At 49.9% G+C, this 17,703-nt stretch overlaps 8 protein-coding genes across 8 annotated transcripts; 6 read left to right on the forward strand and 2 right to left on the reverse strand.

The window, feature by feature from the left end:
- Nucleotides 1-249: 249 nt before the first annotated feature.
- N7503_001156 (putative disulfide isomerase) lies at nt 250-2,631 on the reverse strand (the record flags this gene model as incomplete). Its single annotated transcript, XM_057060717.1, has 4 exons — nt 250-621; nt 675-2,210; nt 2,268-2,349; nt 2,411-2,631. The coding sequence occupies 4 exons, from the start codon at nt 2,629-2,631 to the stop codon at nt 250-252; spliced, it is 2,211 nt and encodes a 736-aa protein (XP_056927640.1).
- A 392-nt stretch (nt 2,632-3,023) lies between these two features.
- On the forward strand, nt 3,024-3,973 carry N7503_001157 (complex I NDUFA5 subunit family protein). Its single transcript, XM_057060718.1, has 3 exons — nt 3,024-3,614; nt 3,678-3,782; nt 3,838-3,973. Exons 1-3 carry the CDS (start codon nt 3,067-3,069, stop codon nt 3,899-3,901), a joined length of 717 nt encoding a protein of 238 aa, XP_056927641.1. The 5' UTR covers nt 3,024-3,066; the 3' UTR covers nt 3,902-3,973.
- A 487-nt stretch (nt 3,974-4,460) lies between these two features.
- On the forward strand, nt 4,461-7,656 carry N7503_001158 (coatomer subunit beta'; the record flags this gene model as incomplete). The annotated part of the gene is made up of 7 exons (XM_057060719.1): nt 4,461-4,640; nt 4,750-4,812; nt 4,867-4,888; nt 4,950-4,981; nt 5,033-5,358; nt 5,415-6,357; nt 6,415-7,656. Exons 1-7 carry the CDS (start codon nt 4,623-4,625, stop codon nt 7,654-7,656), a joined length of 2,646 nt encoding a protein of 881 aa, XP_056927642.1. The 5' UTR covers nt 4,461-4,622.
- A 629-nt stretch (nt 7,657-8,285) lies between these two features.
- N7503_001159 (serine/threonine-protein kinase) lies at nt 8,286-11,284 on the reverse strand. Its single transcript, XM_057060720.1, has 7 exons — nt 11,143-11,284; nt 10,943-11,056; nt 10,656-10,811; nt 9,804-10,581; nt 9,324-9,739; nt 8,907-9,271; nt 8,286-8,838 (listed from the first exon to the last, which is right to left on the reverse strand). The coding sequence occupies exons 2-7, from the start codon at nt 10,962-10,964 to the stop codon at nt 8,641-8,643; spliced, it is 1,935 nt and encodes a 644-aa protein (XP_056927643.1). The 5' UTR covers nt 10,965-11,056; nt 11,143-11,284; the 3' UTR covers nt 8,286-8,640.
- A 500-nt stretch (nt 11,285-11,784) lies between these two features.
- On the forward strand, nt 11,785-13,441 carry adaB (chromatin-binding transcription regulator ADA2; the record flags this gene model as incomplete). The annotated part of the gene is made up of 3 exons (XM_057060721.1): nt 11,785-11,877; nt 11,935-13,320; nt 13,373-13,441. 3 exons carry the CDS (start codon nt 11,785-11,787, stop codon nt 13,439-13,441), a joined length of 1,548 nt encoding a protein of 515 aa, XP_056927644.1.
- A 916-nt stretch (nt 13,442-14,357) lies between these two features.
- Nucleotides 14,358-15,317, forward strand: N7503_001161 (enoyl-CoA hydratase/isomerase family protein; the record flags this gene model as incomplete). Its single annotated transcript, XM_057060722.1, has 2 exons — nt 14,358-14,586; nt 14,698-15,317. 2 exons carry the CDS (start codon nt 14,358-14,360, stop codon nt 15,315-15,317), a joined length of 849 nt encoding a protein of 282 aa, XP_056927645.1.
- Nucleotides 15,318-15,531: 214 nt separating this feature from the next.
- N7503_001162 (uncharacterized protein) lies at nt 15,532-16,330 on the forward strand (the record flags this gene model as incomplete). Its single annotated transcript, XM_057060723.1, has 3 exons — nt 15,532-15,696; nt 15,754-16,140; nt 16,196-16,330. The coding sequence occupies 3 exons, from the start codon at nt 15,532-15,534 to the stop codon at nt 16,328-16,330; spliced, it is 687 nt and encodes a 228-aa protein (XP_056927646.1).
- Nucleotides 16,331-16,875: 545 nt separating this feature from the next.
- Nucleotides 16,876-17,560, forward strand: N7503_001163 (glyoxalase family protein; the record flags this gene model as incomplete). Its single annotated transcript, XM_057060724.1, has 3 exons — nt 16,876-17,304; nt 17,351-17,426; nt 17,478-17,560. 3 exons carry the CDS (start codon nt 16,876-16,878, stop codon nt 17,558-17,560), a joined length of 588 nt encoding a protein of 195 aa, XP_056927647.1.
- Nucleotides 17,561-17,703: the final 143 nt, after the last annotated feature.

Below are 17,703 nucleotides of genomic sequence, written 5' to 3' on the forward strand. Positions count from 1 at the left end.
ATGGAAGTACACATCTAATAATGCTAGAAAACGGTGGAATTTGGGGAATTGAATTCTGGATTGCTAGAAGACAGAATGAAACTAATAATGAAAAAAGAAGTATGTGCTTCAACACCTCAGGGTCGAACATGCAAAGACCAAGAGACCGGGCAGCAGGAAGATAGCCTGAAATCAATCAAATACAGTCTAAAAGGAACAAAAAATTATAAGAAACCGTGCAGCCAAACACCTGAACTGTACATGCCCTCATTAGTCGACCTTTCCGGTCGAACCTCCGTTCAAGAATCCCTCCTTCCCATCCAGGTGGAAGAAGCCACCACTAGTACCACCGTTAGAGTTGCCCAGAATGCCGCCACGAGCAAGACCAGTGCGACGCAGGAAGCGTCCACGGCCGAAAATTGCGGCCACAGCCACCGTCAGGCCCAAGAGAATGAAGAATAGAATAGGGTGACTGCTGAGGAAGGATCGCGTATAGAAGAAGAATGTCTCCAGAGTACCGATCGTGGACTTAGGGGACAGCTTGGGAGGGGAGGAAATGACAAGAGGGATGGTCTCAAGGATCGAGGTACGCGAGGCCATAATGGGAGCCCCACTGGAAGCAGTATCCCAGTAACGACGGTTCTGTGAGGTGTTAGTAATGAGTGGCGCAAAGTGGGTTCAATACAGGCGCTTACATCTTCATCGTTCACAATGACACGGTCACCGTTCTCCACGTCGATACCGTAAGTAGTGCGGAGCCAGCGCTCCCAGAAGTCACCATCAATCCAGGCAAAGTGGACCGGCTTCTTATCATCCTCGCGAATCGTGATGCGCATGTTCTTAGCGGCCCGTAGCGCGCGCTGATCATTACGGTCATCCGCCTCCTCGATGCGCAATTGCTTGGCATCACGAAGTTCAGATCGCTCGAGGCGGAACAGTTGAATTTGCTTATCCATCCACTCGGAAGCAGCTTCCTTCAACTCCCGCCTAGACTGCTTAAAATCGTCGGAGCGGCGGCGGCTGAGAATACCAAGGACCACGTATTTGCCGTCCATAATTTCGCGAGCATTGGAAGCCGTGAGTTCGGGAACAATTGGCAGCCAAACTGTCTGCATCCAAGACAGGACTTGCCGGAAGTCTCTCATATCCTTCGGTGCAAGGGCGTTGTAATAGTTGGGGCGACCATCGCGGACTACCAAAAGGCGTGGCCAGGTCGAGATCTTGAATCGCTCGGCCAAAGCAGCGCTGCTGGTCTTCACAATCCGAGCGTGACCCACAAGGCTGAGAGTCAAACGGTCCATGGCCGCAAAGTCCTCCGACGTGGTCGCAAGGTCGTAAAAGTACAAGAAAAGGACCTCTTCAGTCTCCTCCAGCTCCTTGAAAGTGGCTGCATCCACGTCCTCGATCTCAGAGTAAGGACCAATGGCCTTGTTAGTGAACGAGAGCAAATCGCCCAGGCCACGGAGACCAGTATATTCCACTCGCTGACCACCACGGAAGAAGTAAATAGTGGGGAAAGCGTTGACTCGCGCATCCTCACAAAGGCGGGATTCAACATCACAGTTCACTTCACCAATATTCAAGGTGTCTTTCATTTCCTTGGCCATCTCCTGCCAGTTGGGAGCCATGGCCTGGCAGTGGGGGCACCAAGGGGCGTAGAATTTGATAAACCAGGAGTCTTGCGTAGTGGTCACAAGTTTTTGGAAGCTCTCGGCAGTGAGGGGAACGGAAACGCCCTGCGGGTTGGGGGGTGCGCTCTTCGGCTTGGTCTTGACAACAGTGGTATCATCCGACTTGGTGTTCACAGATGACGGCGGTGTCTGTTGAGAAACCAGTTCATTCTGCTTCTCTCCAGCCTTGACTCCAGCCTCCGGGTCCTTGTCCTTCGCAACCGGCGAATCAGGCTCTGCGGTTGAGTCCACGCCAGGTGCGCCAACCTCGGGCAATTTGATGCCCTGCGGAGGACGAGAACCAGGCTTAGTCGCCTCGAGCCTTTCTTCGATGAGCTTGCTCAGGTCCTCAATTTTCTTCGCGCCGACAAAAGTGTCCTTCTGCACGCCGTTTTCGTAGAAGGCAAAGGTTGGGTAGGCTCCGATACCAAGTTTCTCGCAGAGGTCGCCGTCGGTGAGACAGTTCATAGATGCGAAGTGAAAGTTATAGTATTGTGTAAAGGAGTTGACGGATTTAGGGTCCGGGGTTTTTCCAGAAGATGGCGTAATAGGGTTCGAGGTCTAGAGCTGGCTATTAGCACGGGGGAGGGGTATCGATCTTGAGGAACGATCACTCACGTAGTAGTACTCGTAGGTTGTTTGGTAGTATGGCGCAGCCTTTCTGCAGTGAGCGCAGGCTGGGGAATAATGTTTCACCATCCTATGACTGTTAGATTCACCGAATTGCCTGGTATAGCCGGCATAGAATGGAGGATACTAACCAGATGCCATCTTTGGTGGTCTCTTCAAAATTACTCTGTGTCAGTTGGAACAACGGAGGCACATCAAGGCCATTGAAAACAGATGGCACCTCAGGATCAAGTCCTTTGTTAGATCTTTTCTGCAATCGGTTGACACTGCTCGATTCCCCGTCCGAAGGTGCGGACAGTGTCGGAACCGCTAATAGAGAGATGAGGGACCACCCCAACCAGGAGGCTCTCATTTTGGCGATTTGTGGAGAGGTATTCTACCTCAAATGAGAAAGCCGAAAGAAGAAGGGGAAAAAAAGGAATCCTTCGAGGCTTTTTAAACGAAGGACGAAGGTCGAAGGGTGAAATTGCGAAATGTCACAGGTGGCACATTGGACGACCGGGAGGGATGAGCGCGGGATACCGAAAGGATATGTGAAAGCAGCAGGGAGGATTGACCAAGCCCCGAGCCGTAAAAAGAACAAAATCAGACAACACACCGGGCGAAGTCCCAACTTAAGCGGACGTGAGGATTACAGTTGAATGAAACGATGTTGCCCCTGCTTCCTCATATTGCGGAACTTCTGTTAATCCGGGCCCCGACCATCGAACTTGCCCGCCGTCTCACCCTGACCAATTGGGCTCTCCGCAATCAGCAACCTTCAATTATCATTCATACCACAACCACAATGAGGTCTACACTTCGACTGTTGGCCAATGTCAAGCCCCGGTACTTGGAACCTTTCACTCCCACCGGATTGACTGGTCTCTTCACCCACCCGAGCCCCCGGCCGACTTTGATCTTCCTTTACACCAACACCCTTCAGAAGCTGCAGTCCTTCCCCGAAACATCTGCCTACCGCCAGTCCGTCGAGGCATTGACCCGCCACCGTCTTCAGATCGTTGAGTCACAGAAGCCCCCCGGTTTCGATGCGTGGTTGGAGCGCGCGAAGAAGACCATTGGTGCCGAGCCCGAGCGTTTCGCTCAGCTCCAGCTTAAGAATGGCGCATTCGCCTACGCCGCTTCACAAGAGCGGGATTTCAGCGACGAAGCCCGCGGTAAGGAGTGGGATGGTGAGGGAATGTCTGCTACGACTGAGGGTCCTACCCGTACCGCGGCGGAAGAGGCCGAGTGGATTAAGATCATCGAGGAGGGTAGCGAGTCAGCCGCCAACGAGACTGACTTCCACGAGGTTTCTATGAAGTGGGAGAGCGAGCCTGCTTTGGAGGCTGACCAGTATGCGATTTCATCCCCAAGCTACACTGTAAACTTGACCCCGAGGCTAAAATATGCAAACAGGATTTCCGAGATTGAGCAGAAGATTGGTGCAGGCCTCATCGAGGAGATCATTCAGGTCGCCGAGGCCGAGTCCAAGCTTGTGGATGAGCTGTACAAGGCGAAAGTGTGAGTAATAGCTGAAGTCTTTCATTTGCATCAGAATGCTGACTTATTTTCATAGTTGGGAGGAGCTTGAGGAAAAGCCTGCCCCCGGTCAGTGGACCTACTTCGAGCGCGGTAATTAAGAAGATACCGGAAAAAGGCTTGGAATGCCAGTTTCTGTAACTATTAGAGGATGGGATGTTCGAATAAATTTTCACGTTTTTCTTTTGATCAGTCAATTGACATCAACAATGCAGTAGAGGTAGTTCCAAGGTTGACACTGACCAGATGTTTACTATGTAATAGGTGCCTAGGTATCTAAATTTGCGCTGGGGAGTTTGCAGATTCAATATCTAAATACATGAGCATCACTTTGGTCGCACCACTGCCAAGTGGTATTGAAAACCATGCATAAGTAACTACAGAATCTCTGTACTAGGGTTATATATCACGACCTCCAGACGCACTGACCCAGCATTGTTGCCTGTGTGCCCACCACGGTCACTAGGCGTGCAATATTTGATTCGAGTGCTTGGAATATTCTCTTTTGCCCATAGCTATAGCTGAATGTGAATAAAGATTAGAGTGCTATTCCACTAAATGTTTACATGCGGGTCTATCAGATCTCGAATGATGTGAAAGCGGTGAGAGCGGGAATCCCCTTGTGGACACATTGATTGTCCCTGAGCCCCCTCTAGCTAGGCTCTCTTCCTGGGAAAAGCTCTGTGTTTATCTTGATTCCCCTGCTGACCCCGAGCTTTGTCTGTCACTTGTTTCCTCGGGCTGTCTGAGCGGCTCGTGGATTTCTAGCTCCTATACGCCCAATCGTCGCATCACACAAACACACTCCGTCCACCCCACAACATGCGGCTCGACATCAAGGTACGCAGAGTCCATTCGGCAGTAGCTGCCCTTGGTAGCAAGGAAATACTTTGTCAGCGTGAAGATAATTGGAATTGGCAAGGTTGCTGACCAGAGTGTTATGATGCAGAGGCAACTCTTTGCCCGCTCCGAGCGGGTGAAGGGTATTGACTTCCACCCCACAGAGCCATGGGTAAGTCTAATCGATGGTCCCCGGGAGTCTTGATTCATACTAATGTCTCATCAGATCCTGACCACCTTGTACAGCGGTATGTTCAGCAACGCATTATCTGCGAGTACCTCCATTTCCTAACCCGTTCGCCGCGCCAGGTCACGTTTACATCTGGTCATACGAGACACAGGTATGTTCTGACTGGGTCAATCATACCGATACAGACTAAGCGTTTATGTAGTCTATTATCAAAACTTTTGAGCTCACCGATGTCCCCGTTCGTGCTGGTCGATTCATTGCGCGGAAGAACTGGATCGTTTGCGGATCGGATGACTTCCAGCTCCGTGTCTACAACTACAATACCTCCGAGAAGATCACTTCCTTTGAAGCACACCCGGACTACATCCGTTCAATCGTTGTCCACCCGACTCTGCCCTACATTCTTACTGCCAGTGATGACATGACCATTAAGTTGTGGGATTGGGAGAAGAATTGGAAGTGTGTTCAGGTCTTCGAGGGCCACAGCCACTACGTGATGGGAATGGCGATCAACCCCAAGGACACAAAGTAAGTGAATTGTCTCGCTATACACGTGGCTCTTCGTCCGCTAAGACGGAAAATAGCACTTTCGCAAGTTCCTGTCTTGATCGTACTGTCAAGATTTGGAGCCTTGGCTCCCCCCACGCCAACTCGACTCTTGAGGCCCACGAAACCAAGGGCGTCAACCACGTCGACTACTACCCTGGAGCCGATAAACCATACCTCTTGACCACCAGCGATGATAAGACAATCAAAGTCTGGGACTACACCACCAAAGCGCTTGTTGCAACATTGGAGGGCCACACTAGCAATGTCTCCTTTGCCTGCTATCACCCTGAATTGCCCGTCATTATCTCTGGTTCGGAGGATGGAACAATTAAGATCTGGCACGCAAACACCTACCGACTAGAGCAGTCACTAAGCTATGGTTTGGAGCGCGCATGGTGTGTCGCCTATCAAAGGGGTCGACAGGGAGTCGCAATGGGTTTCGACGATGGCGCAGTTGTTGTGAAGATGGGTCGCGAGGAACCCGCAGTGTCAATGGATGGATCCGGTAAGCTCATTTGGGCCAGACACAGTGAGGTAGTCTCGTCAGTCATCAAGGGCAGTGAAGCGAGCCTGAAGGATGGCGAACCTCTCTCGTTGCCGGCCAAGGATCTGGGAACCTGCGAGGTCTACCCACAAACATTGACCCATTCGCCAAATGGACGTTTCGTCTCAGTCTGTGGTGATGGCGAATACATAATTTACACAGCGTTAGCATGGCGCAACAAGGCTTTTGGCCAAGCTTTGGATTTCGCTTGGGGCTCCAAGGACAACAGCAATGATTACGCTATCCGGGAATCCGCAACAAGTGTCAAAATCTTCAAGAACTTCAAGGAGCAATCCGGTGGCCTTGATGTCGGATTTCAAGCCGAGGGGCTCACTGATGGTGTGCTGCTTGGTGTTAAGGGCCAAGGTGGCATTGGTCTTTTCGATTGGGAGTCCGGTAGCTTGGTCCGACGAATTGAAGTTGACCCCAAGAATGTGAGCTCGAGACGTAACGAAGGTTCGAAGATGTGATGAACTGACAATCTTAAACAGGTTTACTGGTCTGAGTCTGGCGAACTGGTTACACTCGCGTGCGAGGACGCTTTCTACGTCTTGCGGTACTCGAAGGAGGCCTTTATCGAGGGTGTCAACAACGGGGAGGCCGATGAAGATGGTGTCGAGGCGGCCGTCGAGCTTGTCGCTTCTATTAACGAAACAATTACAAGTGCTTGCTGGGTTGGAGACGTTCTCATTTTCTCTAGCTCTACAAACCGCTTGAACTATCTTGTTGGAGACCAGGTCATTTCAATCAGCCACATGGACCAGCCGGCCTATGTTCTTGGATATCTGCCTCGTGATGGTCGAATCTACTTGTGTGACAAGGACGTTAATGTTGTTTCATTTGGCCTGTCCCTCAGCATGGTTAGCTACCAGACCGTCGTTCTGCGCGGCGATATGGAAACGGCCGCCGAACTACTTGAGGATGTGCCCCAAGATCAAATGAACAAGGTTGCCCGCTTCCTTGAGGGTCAAGGATACAAGGAGATGGCCCTTGAGGTTGCTACAGACCCCGAGCACCGCTTCGACCTGGCCCTTTCACTCAACGATCTTGAAACTGCCCTCCAGATTACCCGCGACGCAAAGGTCGAAAACAACCATCGGTGGAAGCTACTTGGCGACAAGTCTATGGAGTCGTGGAACCTTGCTCTTGCCGAGGAGTGCTTTGTCAACTCGAAAGATTTCGGCTCTCTTTTACTGCTACACACTGCCAGCAACAACCGGGCAGGCCTCCGTGCCCTAGTTGCTCAGGCCTCCGAGGCAGGCCTACACAATGTTGCCTTCTCTGCTCTCTGGTCTCTTGGTGATGTCGATGGTGGCATCGACCTGCTCGTCCAGACCAACCGCATTGCCGAGGCCGTCTTTTTCGCTCAGACCTACAAGCCAAGTCGTGCACCCGCACTGGTTGTTCAGTGGAAGGAGTCTCTTGACACCTCGGGCAAGTCCAAGGTCGCCCGTCTGATCGGAGTTCCACCAGGTGCACCCGATGTTTCAACAGATGATGACCTCTTCCCAGAGTGGGATGAGTACATTCGTCTTGAGAAAGAGGGCATTCCCGAGCCCCCATCATCCGAGTCTCTGATTGATATCAACGCGGATGATGATAACGAGCCCGCGAGCGCGACAAACGGTGGTCCCGAGGTGGAAGCCGAGGCTGAAGCCGAAGCCGAATCTGAAGAGGATGCCGAGGAGGAGACCGAAGCTGAAGCTGAAGCTGAGGCTGAGGCCGAGGAGTAAAATGGTCAGGTTGTATTCGTACATGCTCGGGCGAAGCGTTGATAGAAGAGCATTTTATTTTCCAATTGCCGAAGTCGGTTACTTCTGAATTGCGAGCGGCGTCTTAACGTGTGTCCGACTTTGTTATCTCAATTTCTTTTCTCTTGTCGTCCCTACTATTGCCTTTGCGTTATAGTTGTAATCCCTGGCCATATCTCAATCTTGGTGATTGAATGAATAGAACAATGATACGGTCTCGTCTATGATCATAGTACCTTTCTTGAAGTCGTCACATAAAATATACTTAGGCTTATGTACAGGTTTGCCAACGAAACACGTGGTTTCACCACGGAGAAAATAGATTTTAAAAGCTGGAACAGAGTTAACCTTGGGATCCCCCATGGTCAGGGATCAAGGATTTGAAATAGGTAGAATATATTTCAAGTACTGCGTTGAAATGGTATACTGTTAACAGATATCCAGCTTAGAGGATGATACATATATGTATATCGTCAATTCAAAGGAAATGTATTTGGTACTGTCCATTGTAGACCGTCAAGGATACAGAAAATCATTCTCGCGCCCGAAACAAACAGAAAGTCAAGACAGAGATAATGACCCCTTGATAATGTCGAACGTGAAAACGATTGAGAAGGAACCTGCCTATGGGGTTTTCGATGACGCTGAGATGGATTCACCAGGAAAAAAAAACCAAAGCGCTCAATGGGGGAGGCGAGATGAGGAAACAAGAAAGATGGTAAATAATGAACCACACAAAAGTCTCTAAGCTTGGAGAGACTTTGAGACCAGGATGCCACAGACTCCTTGGGATGGAAAGTAACAAAAGACAAGACAGAAAAAGAGAGAAAAATGATCAAGATTGGTGATATGTGTGTGGAACAGGACAAAAAACACAGTACAAAGGAGAATCGTCTATGAGCTTCTCTCGCACATTGATCTTTCTCGATCTAGTCGAAAAGGCAGCCCGAAGCAGAGTTAGTACTTTTACTCGGGGATGCTGCCAAATGATGGGTCTTTGACACTGCCGCCGGCGTCACCGAGACCGGCGATAGGACGGTTATAGGACCATCCAAGGAACTGCTCCTGTACGGTCTGTGACAGGGCTGGTCCATCGACGTAGGAGTCTTGTGGTTTCTCCGATGTGAATTCCTCATCGAAGTTGTCCGTATCACGGGCATCCGACTGAATTGAGCGGTTAGAAAAAAAAACATCTGTACCATGAGGATATCGGGAAAAAGGGGAATACATACCACGTTTGGACGGAAGCTAGGCTCATACTTGCGCTGAAGCAGCTTGCGCCAGTCAATGTTGGCAAAGAAGTGATGAGACTTGATCTCTGCTGCACCGCTGGCACCGAGACGGCGCTGGGGGTCGCGGTCCAGCAGTCGGGTGAGAAGATCCCGAGCAGCGGGCGGGACAATGTCACTGCTGGGGAAGGTTAGAGGCTCCTGCAAGATCTTGCGGTACATCTCGTTGGTGTTCTCGTCATAGAATGGAGGCAGGCCAGTCAGCATCTCGTAAAGCAAAACACCCAAGGTCCACCAATCCACAGTCTTGGTGTAACCGTTACCAAGCAGAAGTTCAGGCGCAAGGTATTCGGGAGTTCCACAGAAAGCTGAAATGGATTAGTAACCAAGACTTTAAAGTAAAGACGGCGCAAATCTTACTGTTTGTTCGGTCTTCGTCCTTCATATCCAACTTGCACAGACCGAAGTCGCAGAGGGCGATGTGACCAGTGTAGTCGAGCAGAATGTTCTCAGGCTTAAGATCACGGTAAATGACCTTGAATCCATGGAGACACTCAAGAGCACACAGCAGCTCTGCGGTGTAGAACCGGGCGCGGTTAATATCAAATCGCTGTTCTCTTTGCAGGTGATGGAACAATTCTCCGCCGTTCACAAATGCCAGCACCAGGTACAGCTTTTCAGGAGATTGGAAGGAGAACTTCAAGGGGACAATGAAAGGATTGTTGATTTGCGCAAGCACCGAGCGCTCCGCAAGAGTGTGAGTAACTTCAGATCTCGAGATGATATGAGCCTTGCGAATTGTCTTCAAGGCGTAGATTCGGCCGGTATCATTCTTCCTGTTTCACGAAAGGATCATCAGCAATGTGAGGGTCAAACAGGGAGGAGGGAGTGCCATCTTACACGACCTGCATGACTTTGCCGAAACTTCCCTTACCAACGACCTTCAATAAGTCGAAGTCCTCCATCTTCAAACTGCGCTGCCGATTCTCGACAAATGAAACACCAATCTTGATGGAGCCGGTTCCAAACTGAAGGTCCAGCCACTCAGCGCCAGACTGACCCCGAATGCGCTCCTGTTCAGCATGAGCGGCGGCGGCCTTCTGGTTGTCCTTTTTGCTCAACTTGGGATCTTCGATGTAGGGCTGACCCGCCTCTTCGAAGCGGGGGTGGACCTTCACGGCGCCCAGGAAGATGTCCTCACTACGGCCGACACCAGCGCGGGCCGCAGGATTGCGCAGATACAGCTGCACGTTTAACTCGGTTTTTCGGGAAACGTCAAATTTGAAGGCTGTACTGTCTCCTGCCCACAAAGGCGCCTCCGGGTTACCTGACACGGCGTCGACAAAGACCTGGTTCTTTTCAAAATCAAGCAGAGCGTACGGGAGATATTTGGTGGAGTAGCGGCCGTGAATGGTGGGTGCGGAATTGATACCCCCACTAGTGGACTGCGGTCGGGCATTCTGCACGTAGGAACCGGATTGGCCATGCGACGAATGTGACGAAGAGGAGGTGTTAGGACGCAATGACGAGGGAGCGTAGGAGTTGTTTTGGAAATGCGAGTTAAATATCTGCTGGAATTGAGGGGACAAAGCCAATCCTCGGCCTTCGTGGAGGGTCACGATTAGAATACCTGGGTTCACTTGAGCCACAGGGGGAGACACGAGGGACTCCGAGGCGACTGGAAAATCAGAACCGGAGGAATTAGCATTGATCTCGGAGATTACTCCCATCCATCTTGACGGTGTTCCTTACCGATGCCGTTTGTTGAAGGAGTCGGGGGGATGCTCGGAGCCTGTGTGGCCACTGGGGTCTCATCACCACCGCCATTTGAGTCGCCCTTGATTGTCGAGGTAGACGACGACCGACCAAAGCCTTGTGTCAAGGGGGCAAGGTGCGTCTCCTTCAGTTCTGTATGGGCTGGTTAGCCCCATCTTATTTCCCCTGAAGATGTTGCATATGCACCGCCTCCACTGTTCAAGGAGGGGTGTCACATTGATTTTGAGGGGTGAGAAATAGGGAGGGAGACCAACTGAACATACTTTTGGTGAGCTTCCAGGACATGATGGCGGTCTTTGTTGACTTATGTTCTTCAAATCTTGTCCAGGGGGTTGCTCAACAAGATCGAAGACCAAAGTTGACCGCGGATGTGTAGACTGGGGTCACCAAACAAAGTCAACATCGAAAGTTCCCTTTGAAACCCACCAACGGGATCGGATCAGCGCAAAAGAGACGATCCTACCTTCACAGTCTCTTGTCTCGCTGATTTGATTTGGCTTGAGAGCACTTTGAAATCGAGTTTGCAAGGAAAAAAAATCAAGAATCAATAAGGCCAGAAGACATAAAAGGAGAGAATCAGAGAAGAAGTTCCAGGGGAGAAATCGAGAAATCTAACTTAAAGAAAGAGGGGAAAGTGGCGTATGTCAATTACCCTGGCTACACCCCCGGGAGAGGATTAAAGTGCGGTAGGGCTGTCAGATCCGGTATTCTTGGTATCATGTCTGTACGAGCGGGAAATTACCAGCCACAAACGAGGCAGTGCATGTATCAGCCACGAAAGGGATCCATTTGATCATAGAAACTGTAATGTTAAACTCATTAAACCCATTGAAGCGGAAACATATGGTACAAGTATCATAAAGTCTACACATTCAGGACTTGAAGCATCATCTCGTTTTATATCTGTGTTTCTCTAGCTCCGTTGTGTCGATTGCCTTAACGCGGACTAATCTCCCCAAACCCCGATCAGCGCGGAGATCCTACCCCAGCTCTCACCCTCTTCCTCAACTCTCCCAGTCATTGCCCTCTCACATCTCGGGAGGGCGATTTTTGGGATTTCGCAACGGCTTCGGATTCAGTGGAGGATGACAAAGACCAAGGACCGATGGGTGTAATACGAAAGAAGACCGCCTCGCGCGGCACCGAGGCTGGCACCAAGTTCCACTGTGATGTTTGTTCAGCCGACGTGACATCAACGGTGAGTCCCTTTGAGCTTCCAAGTTTGCGATTCGAATTCTAATCAGCCTTATCATAGGTCCGTATCTCCTGCGCGCATCCAAATTGCCATGAGTATGACCTCTGCGTCCCCTGCTTTGCAGCGGGCGAGAAATCCAAGAACCACGACCCATCATCCCACCCCTTCCAAGTCATCGAACAGAACTCCGTTCCCATTTTCCAAGAAGACTGGGGCGCCGATGAAGAGCTGCTTTTACTCGAGGGCGCTGAGATTTACGGACTTGGCTCTTGGGCCGATATCGCCGACCACATCGGTGGCTATCGCAGCAAGGATGAAGTACGCGACCACTATATCGATACTTATGTGAATAGCTCCAATTTCCCTCTCCCCGACCGCGCCGATCCGGGTGATCACAGTCTCCAAGACGCCATACCTAAGGAAGAGTTCCAAACACGCAAGAAGCGACGTATCGAGGAGCGCAAAGAGGCAGCCAAGGCGGCGCCCCCTACCACCCCCAAACAGAAACCCACGGCGAGTGTTCCAGCATGTCATGAGGTACAGGGTTACATGCCTGGTCGACTGGAATTCGAGACAGAGTTCCTCAACGATGCGGAGGAGGCGGTTCAGCACATGACGTTCGAACCCGGTGCGGGCATCGGCCCTAACGGCGAGGTGGACGCGGAGAATGAGCTGAAAATGACCGTTGTCGACATCTATAATTCGCGGCTCACGGCACGTACGGAGCGCAAGAAGATTCTCTTCGAGCACAATTTGCTCGAATACCGGAAGAATACCGCACTGGAAAAGAAACGGTCCAAAGAAGAGCGGGAGTTACTGCACAAAGCCAAACCGTTGGCTCGAATGATGAACGAGAAGGACTTTGACGACCTCAACAAGGGACTGGAATACGAGCACAACCTACGTCTTGCTATCGCTCAGCTCCAGGAATGGCGCCAGATGGGCATTGGGGATTTGAAGGCCGGTGAGAAGTACGAGCAGGACAAACAGCAACGTGCACAACGACTACTGCCACAAGGCTCCTTTGATCGTTTTGCCAGTGCACGCCCCAAGCAAAACCAAATTTCAGAGACACCCACCGCCGCGATTCAGCTCACTACCCCAGAGCTACCTCTCCGTCTCCAAAGCGCAGCAAACCCCCACAAGCTGCCTGACTTGACTGACGTCACCCCGAACGACTTTGATCAGTTCCTCCTCGGTGATGCCGCTCCACCCCCGCCAGCCAAGACGAAATATGTCGTGCAGCCTTTAAGCGGAGTGTCCCCGTGGAAGCTAGACAGCGAGGGAGCAGCCGATCTACACCTCTTGACTAAGGAAGAGGCTGAAGTGTGCAACATGCTGCGCCTGATGCCGAAGCCATATCTGGTCGTCAAGGAGACCATGTTGAAGGAGGCAATGAAACAAGGCGGCAATCTGAAAAAGAAGGATGCACGCGCGATCTGCAAAGTGAGACTCCCTACGCCGAGAGCCATCTCGGATTTTTGCTAACCCTTTTTAGATCGAGGGCACCAAAACAAGCCGCATTTATGATTTCATGGTGCACAGTGGATGGATCAACAAGGGTTAGCTTTGACCTTGGACCTTCCTTGAGACTGTGCTGTTCGATATCTACCTGTGAATTTTTGTTTTTGAGAGCGTTATTCCTTTTTCGGCGTTTACAATGAGGATGACGGGGAGGTATCGATCTGATTGTTCATATACCGAGGTACCCGGGTGTTAATGATAGTTGGAATATTATTATGATTCAGAAACACCTTCGTGACTGCGAGATGGGAATACGTAAACTAGTGATGCCAATAACAGCGTACACAGGAGGAAATGCGGCTTATTCGAATGTGTTGGTGGTTTCCATATCAATGGGGCTCTGTACTTACCAATCTAGACCTACTAGGCATTCGATTCAGTCCTTAGGTGATATCCTGATGGGTCTCCTTTCAGGCTTGTATTACGATGGATGTTTCGTCACACACGCTAGAGATGTGGAATTCGAGAAAAAGCAGTTCGGATAGTGATTCTTTGGGTTGCATCATGGGTATAATACAGAAGAAGTGGAATTGTCAGAGATTTGACCTAGTAAACAGCTGACCCTCTTCTTCGCTGACCGCTTTGTGCTGCTGCTTGCGATTTAGTGGTGTAAAGGGCTTCACAGCTGGATTTACGTCCACTCATCGGGAGACTTGAATCCTGGAAAAGAGCCCGGAATTACAAATACCGTGCAGATCCTTGGTGCCATCTCTCAAAGTAATACCAAAAAAAAAAACAATATAAATTAGTATGATAGATCAACTTTAGAAAAAGGCATTTGGTCGGCTCTGCTCCATCGGCCCTCGGCATCTCCATCATTCTCCGCATTTATCGGACCCGCAACTTAACTCCAACTTATAACTCTGCCTTGAACCCAAGACCACACATCTCAACTGTCTCTTGCAACACATTGATGCAATTTGAAACTCACATCTTTTCAGCTGGCAAAAACACTCATAATGCCCTTCGTCAATCCACCCCCTGCTCCCCAACATGCCCTCCTCTCCTTTCCAGCTCCGCATGTCCTCCTAGTAACCCTCAACCGACCACGCGATCTCAACTGCATCAATTCACAAGGTCATGTAGATCTTCATGGTGTATGGGAGTGGATGGATGACGAGCCGAGCTTGAGAGTGGGTGTAATCACCGGGACGGGGAGAGCGTTCTGTGCTGGTGCCGATTTGAAAGGTATGTTTTCTTCGTTTCGAGGCCACTTTATTCTAATTCGCAAGTCTTATGCTATTATGATTTGCTGGAGTTTGATAAAATATTGAAACGAATTCAACTGACCGTATTTAGAATGGAATGACACCGCTGGCTCTAATAGCCGCAGCCCAATGCCCAACAGCGGCTTCGGAGGCCTTGCCCGGAGAAAGGGTAAAAAACCCGTCATTGCTGCGGTGAATGGTCTTTGCTTCGGTGGTGGTTCAGAGATGATCATTAACAGCGACTTGGTCATTGCGTCTTCGCGCAGTGTCTTTGGCTTACCAGAGGTAAAGCGGGGCGTGGTCGCACTTGCAGGGGCGCTGCCGCGTCTTGTCCGGACAGTCGGGAAACAGCGTGCGATGGATATGGCGCTTACGGGAAGGAATGTTCTTCCCAACGAGGCAGAGAAGTGGGGGCTTGTGAATGAGGTGGTGGTTGTTGGGGGTAAGGAAGTTTCGCTTGAAGAGGGGAATCGGATTCTTGTTGAGCGGGCGCTGGCTGTTGCTACTGTGATTGCTGGAAATAGCCCTGATTCGGTGCTGGTAAGTCGAGAGGGGATTAAGCTTGGGTGGGAGGGCATTGGGGCGGATGAGGCGACGGGGATGTTGTCGGATACTTGGGTTAAAAGATTGTATGAGGGGGAGAACATCAAAGAGGGATTGCAGGCTTTTGTGGAGAAAAGGGCGCCTGTTTGGAAGGATAGTAAGCTGTAATCTATTATACACTCTAACAAATATATGGGATGAGAACAATCTACACTTCTATTCCATAACCGTGTGGGTCATTCCGGGGTTCGGTCTGTCACTTGCCTAATCAGGACTAGTTTACCGGCGTTTGAAAACAGAGCGGAAGATGCCGACAGTGAGAATTCTGAGACGTTTAAGTATAGAATTCGCCTCTTCTGATTCCTGTCCGTTACAATTCACCATGACTTCTAAATCAACCGTCTCGCTTTTCCCTTGGGATGCCAAATGTGCAACCCATCGAGCATGGCTCTACAAGCAACGAGTTGAATGTAACTGGGATCATGAAAAAGTGGAAAAAGAATGGCGCGAAGAACAGATCAAAGGCACGAAATGCATGTACTGGATTGTGAGTACTCGTAATGTTTAATCGCCTGCGAGACATCTCACATTAACTTACTAATAGGTTCGCCACTCCGATGACTCGGCTATAAATCCTGGTAATGACGAGAGTGAACTGCTATATGATACGGCTGATTCCGTGAATGGAAGATCACGAGTAGCATCACAGGAAGCCTTTGTGCCCATTGGCCACATTTCCCTGGATTCGAAGAACAAGGATGCCGATAGAGTTGGTCTTGATATCCCATCTAGAGGAGTTTTCTGGATCAAAAGCTTTTTCATTTTGCAGACCATTCAAGGCCAGGGAATTGGTCGGGCAGCTATGGATGCCGTTGAGGACATGGCGACTCGAGAGCCACTTTGTGCACAGACCCTCATGCTGGACACGGTCACGAGTAAGCACCAGCAGCGAGAAGACTTTGCAATCTCGACTTACGGAGCTGTTCCGAAGGTGAGCACTAAAACAATCTAAAAGCTTGTATCAAAGACTAATTCTTATACTGTAGATCACAAACCAAGATTGGTATGGTCGTCGGGGATATATACCTATCAAGACTGTGCCGAACTACTACGATGTGTGGGATGCGAACGGAGACAGATGGGATATCGAGATCGTATTCATGCGAAAGGATATTCAATGAATATAGACATAGAGATGCGATGAACTTCATAGATTAAGTAGAATTGCATATGTTCAACCCACGGCTGCTGCTAAATTTAAGGTTCTTCCAAGATAAGACTTTTGATCATGAAATTTGATTTTGTCTGGCAAAGGCCGTTGACTATGGTCCCGGCGACGGTCATACCCGAGAAGTACCCAACTTCGGGAGTATAGGGTACGCCAGGCTGTCATAAGTCGTTCGATCAAGTTTGACGGTGTCAATAAAATGGCACAGCATGAGTGATTCAATGGCAGGTTCTGATCAGCTGCGAACCAATCAGATCCGAGGTCAACCATGGTTGAGTTTCACAATAACCTATGACCAACGGTCAAGTCCCGTATCAAATGATAAAGGTGACTCAAGAAATGGATCATTTCCCCAGGTCTCGTCCCTTGGTTCTCTATCCTTCGTATCCGATCAGCTGCTTTGTTACGAGCAAATCCATCTAGACCCAACTACCCTAACACCCCCCCAAATCTCGTCACCACGGAAACTCATTTGACACCTTCCAAAGAGCCATCGCAATGACTGAACCATCCGAAGTCATAACAGCAGTTGAGTTCCTGGCCAAAACAGCAGGCATCATCGACACAATCAGAACAAATCTTCTCCATAACCGACTCGACAGGAGAGAATTCCAAAGACTCCTCAGTGAATATTCCAATCGTGCCGAATCAGATGGAAAATTGATGAATGCCGCAAGACAAGAGCCTCACTGCGCTAATCGAGGCTTATTCCTTGCCTACAATCATATGGAATGTCTATCCTGGCTGGATAAACATAACTACACTATCCCTTCAACTTCGGTGAAATGGTACAGCTGGAAGCAGATTCTGGGCAAGAACCGGATCCCGAGTTTTTTGAGCTCGTCCCCGACGGTCGAGCTACGGGTGTTGATGAAGAATATTGAGCGCACTGCTGCTCTGGTTTGTGCGGACCTTAAGGCTCATAATGTATGTTTCGGACTTTTCGTGCGAGTGATTGTTAGCTAAGATTTAGATCTCTATTCCGGAAACTTCTGTCAAATATCTTGATGTGCCGGTCGGTGAGCATGTTGCTACGCCGCCAACTGAAGGTATGGGCTGATCAGACTTGATTGGACCTTTGCTGACAGAATGGTGTTTAGCTTACGAGGACCTCCTTGCTCGGGGTATTGCTGCCCAGAAACGTCTTGCAGGGGCAAAGGTGGAAGGAATGACTGAGAAATGAACACAGAATCATTTGAACAAGATCGTCCTTTGTTTTCTTTCAGCAGAGATGGTTGTTTCCTGTGTTCATTGCACTGAATTTCTGAGATCGAAATGATGGTTCGGAAGTACTTCGATCGCCCGGTTTACATCTGACTACCCAAT

The sequence above is a fragment of the Penicillium pulvis genome, assembly GCF_028828015.1.
Source record: "Penicillium pulvis strain IBT 33274 chromosome Unknown contig_10_segment0_segment0, whole genome shotgun sequence".
NCBI classification, from domain to species: domain Eukaryota; kingdom Fungi; phylum Ascomycota; class Eurotiomycetes; order Eurotiales; family Aspergillaceae; genus Penicillium; species Penicillium pulvis.

Bases quoted from the DNA above. Each gene is read 5' to 3' on its own strand.
- N7503_001159 (XM_057060720.1), bottom strand. From the start codon at position 10,964: ATGTCCTGGAAGCTCACCAAAA. The intron at 10,812-10,942 runs GTATGTTCAGTT...CAGCCCATACAG, and splicing joins GTCCTGGAAGCTCACCAAAA to AACTGAAGGAGACGCACCTT. The intron at 9,740-9,803 runs GTAAGATGGCAC...TTCGTGAAACAG, and splicing joins GGCAAAGTCATGCAGGTCGT to GAAGAATGATACCGGCCGAA.
- N7503_001157 (XM_057060718.1), top strand. From the start codon at position 3,067: ATGAGGTCTACACTTCGACTGTTGGCCAATGTCAAGCCCCGGTACTTG. The intron at 3,615-3,677 runs GTATGCGATTTC...ATATGCAAACAG, and splicing joins CCTGCTTTGGAGGCTGACCA to GATTTCCGAGATTGAGCAGA. The intron at 3,783-3,837 runs GTGAGTAATAGC...TTATTTTCATAG, and splicing joins GAGCTGTACAAGGCGAAAGT to TTGGGAGGAGCTTGAGGAAA.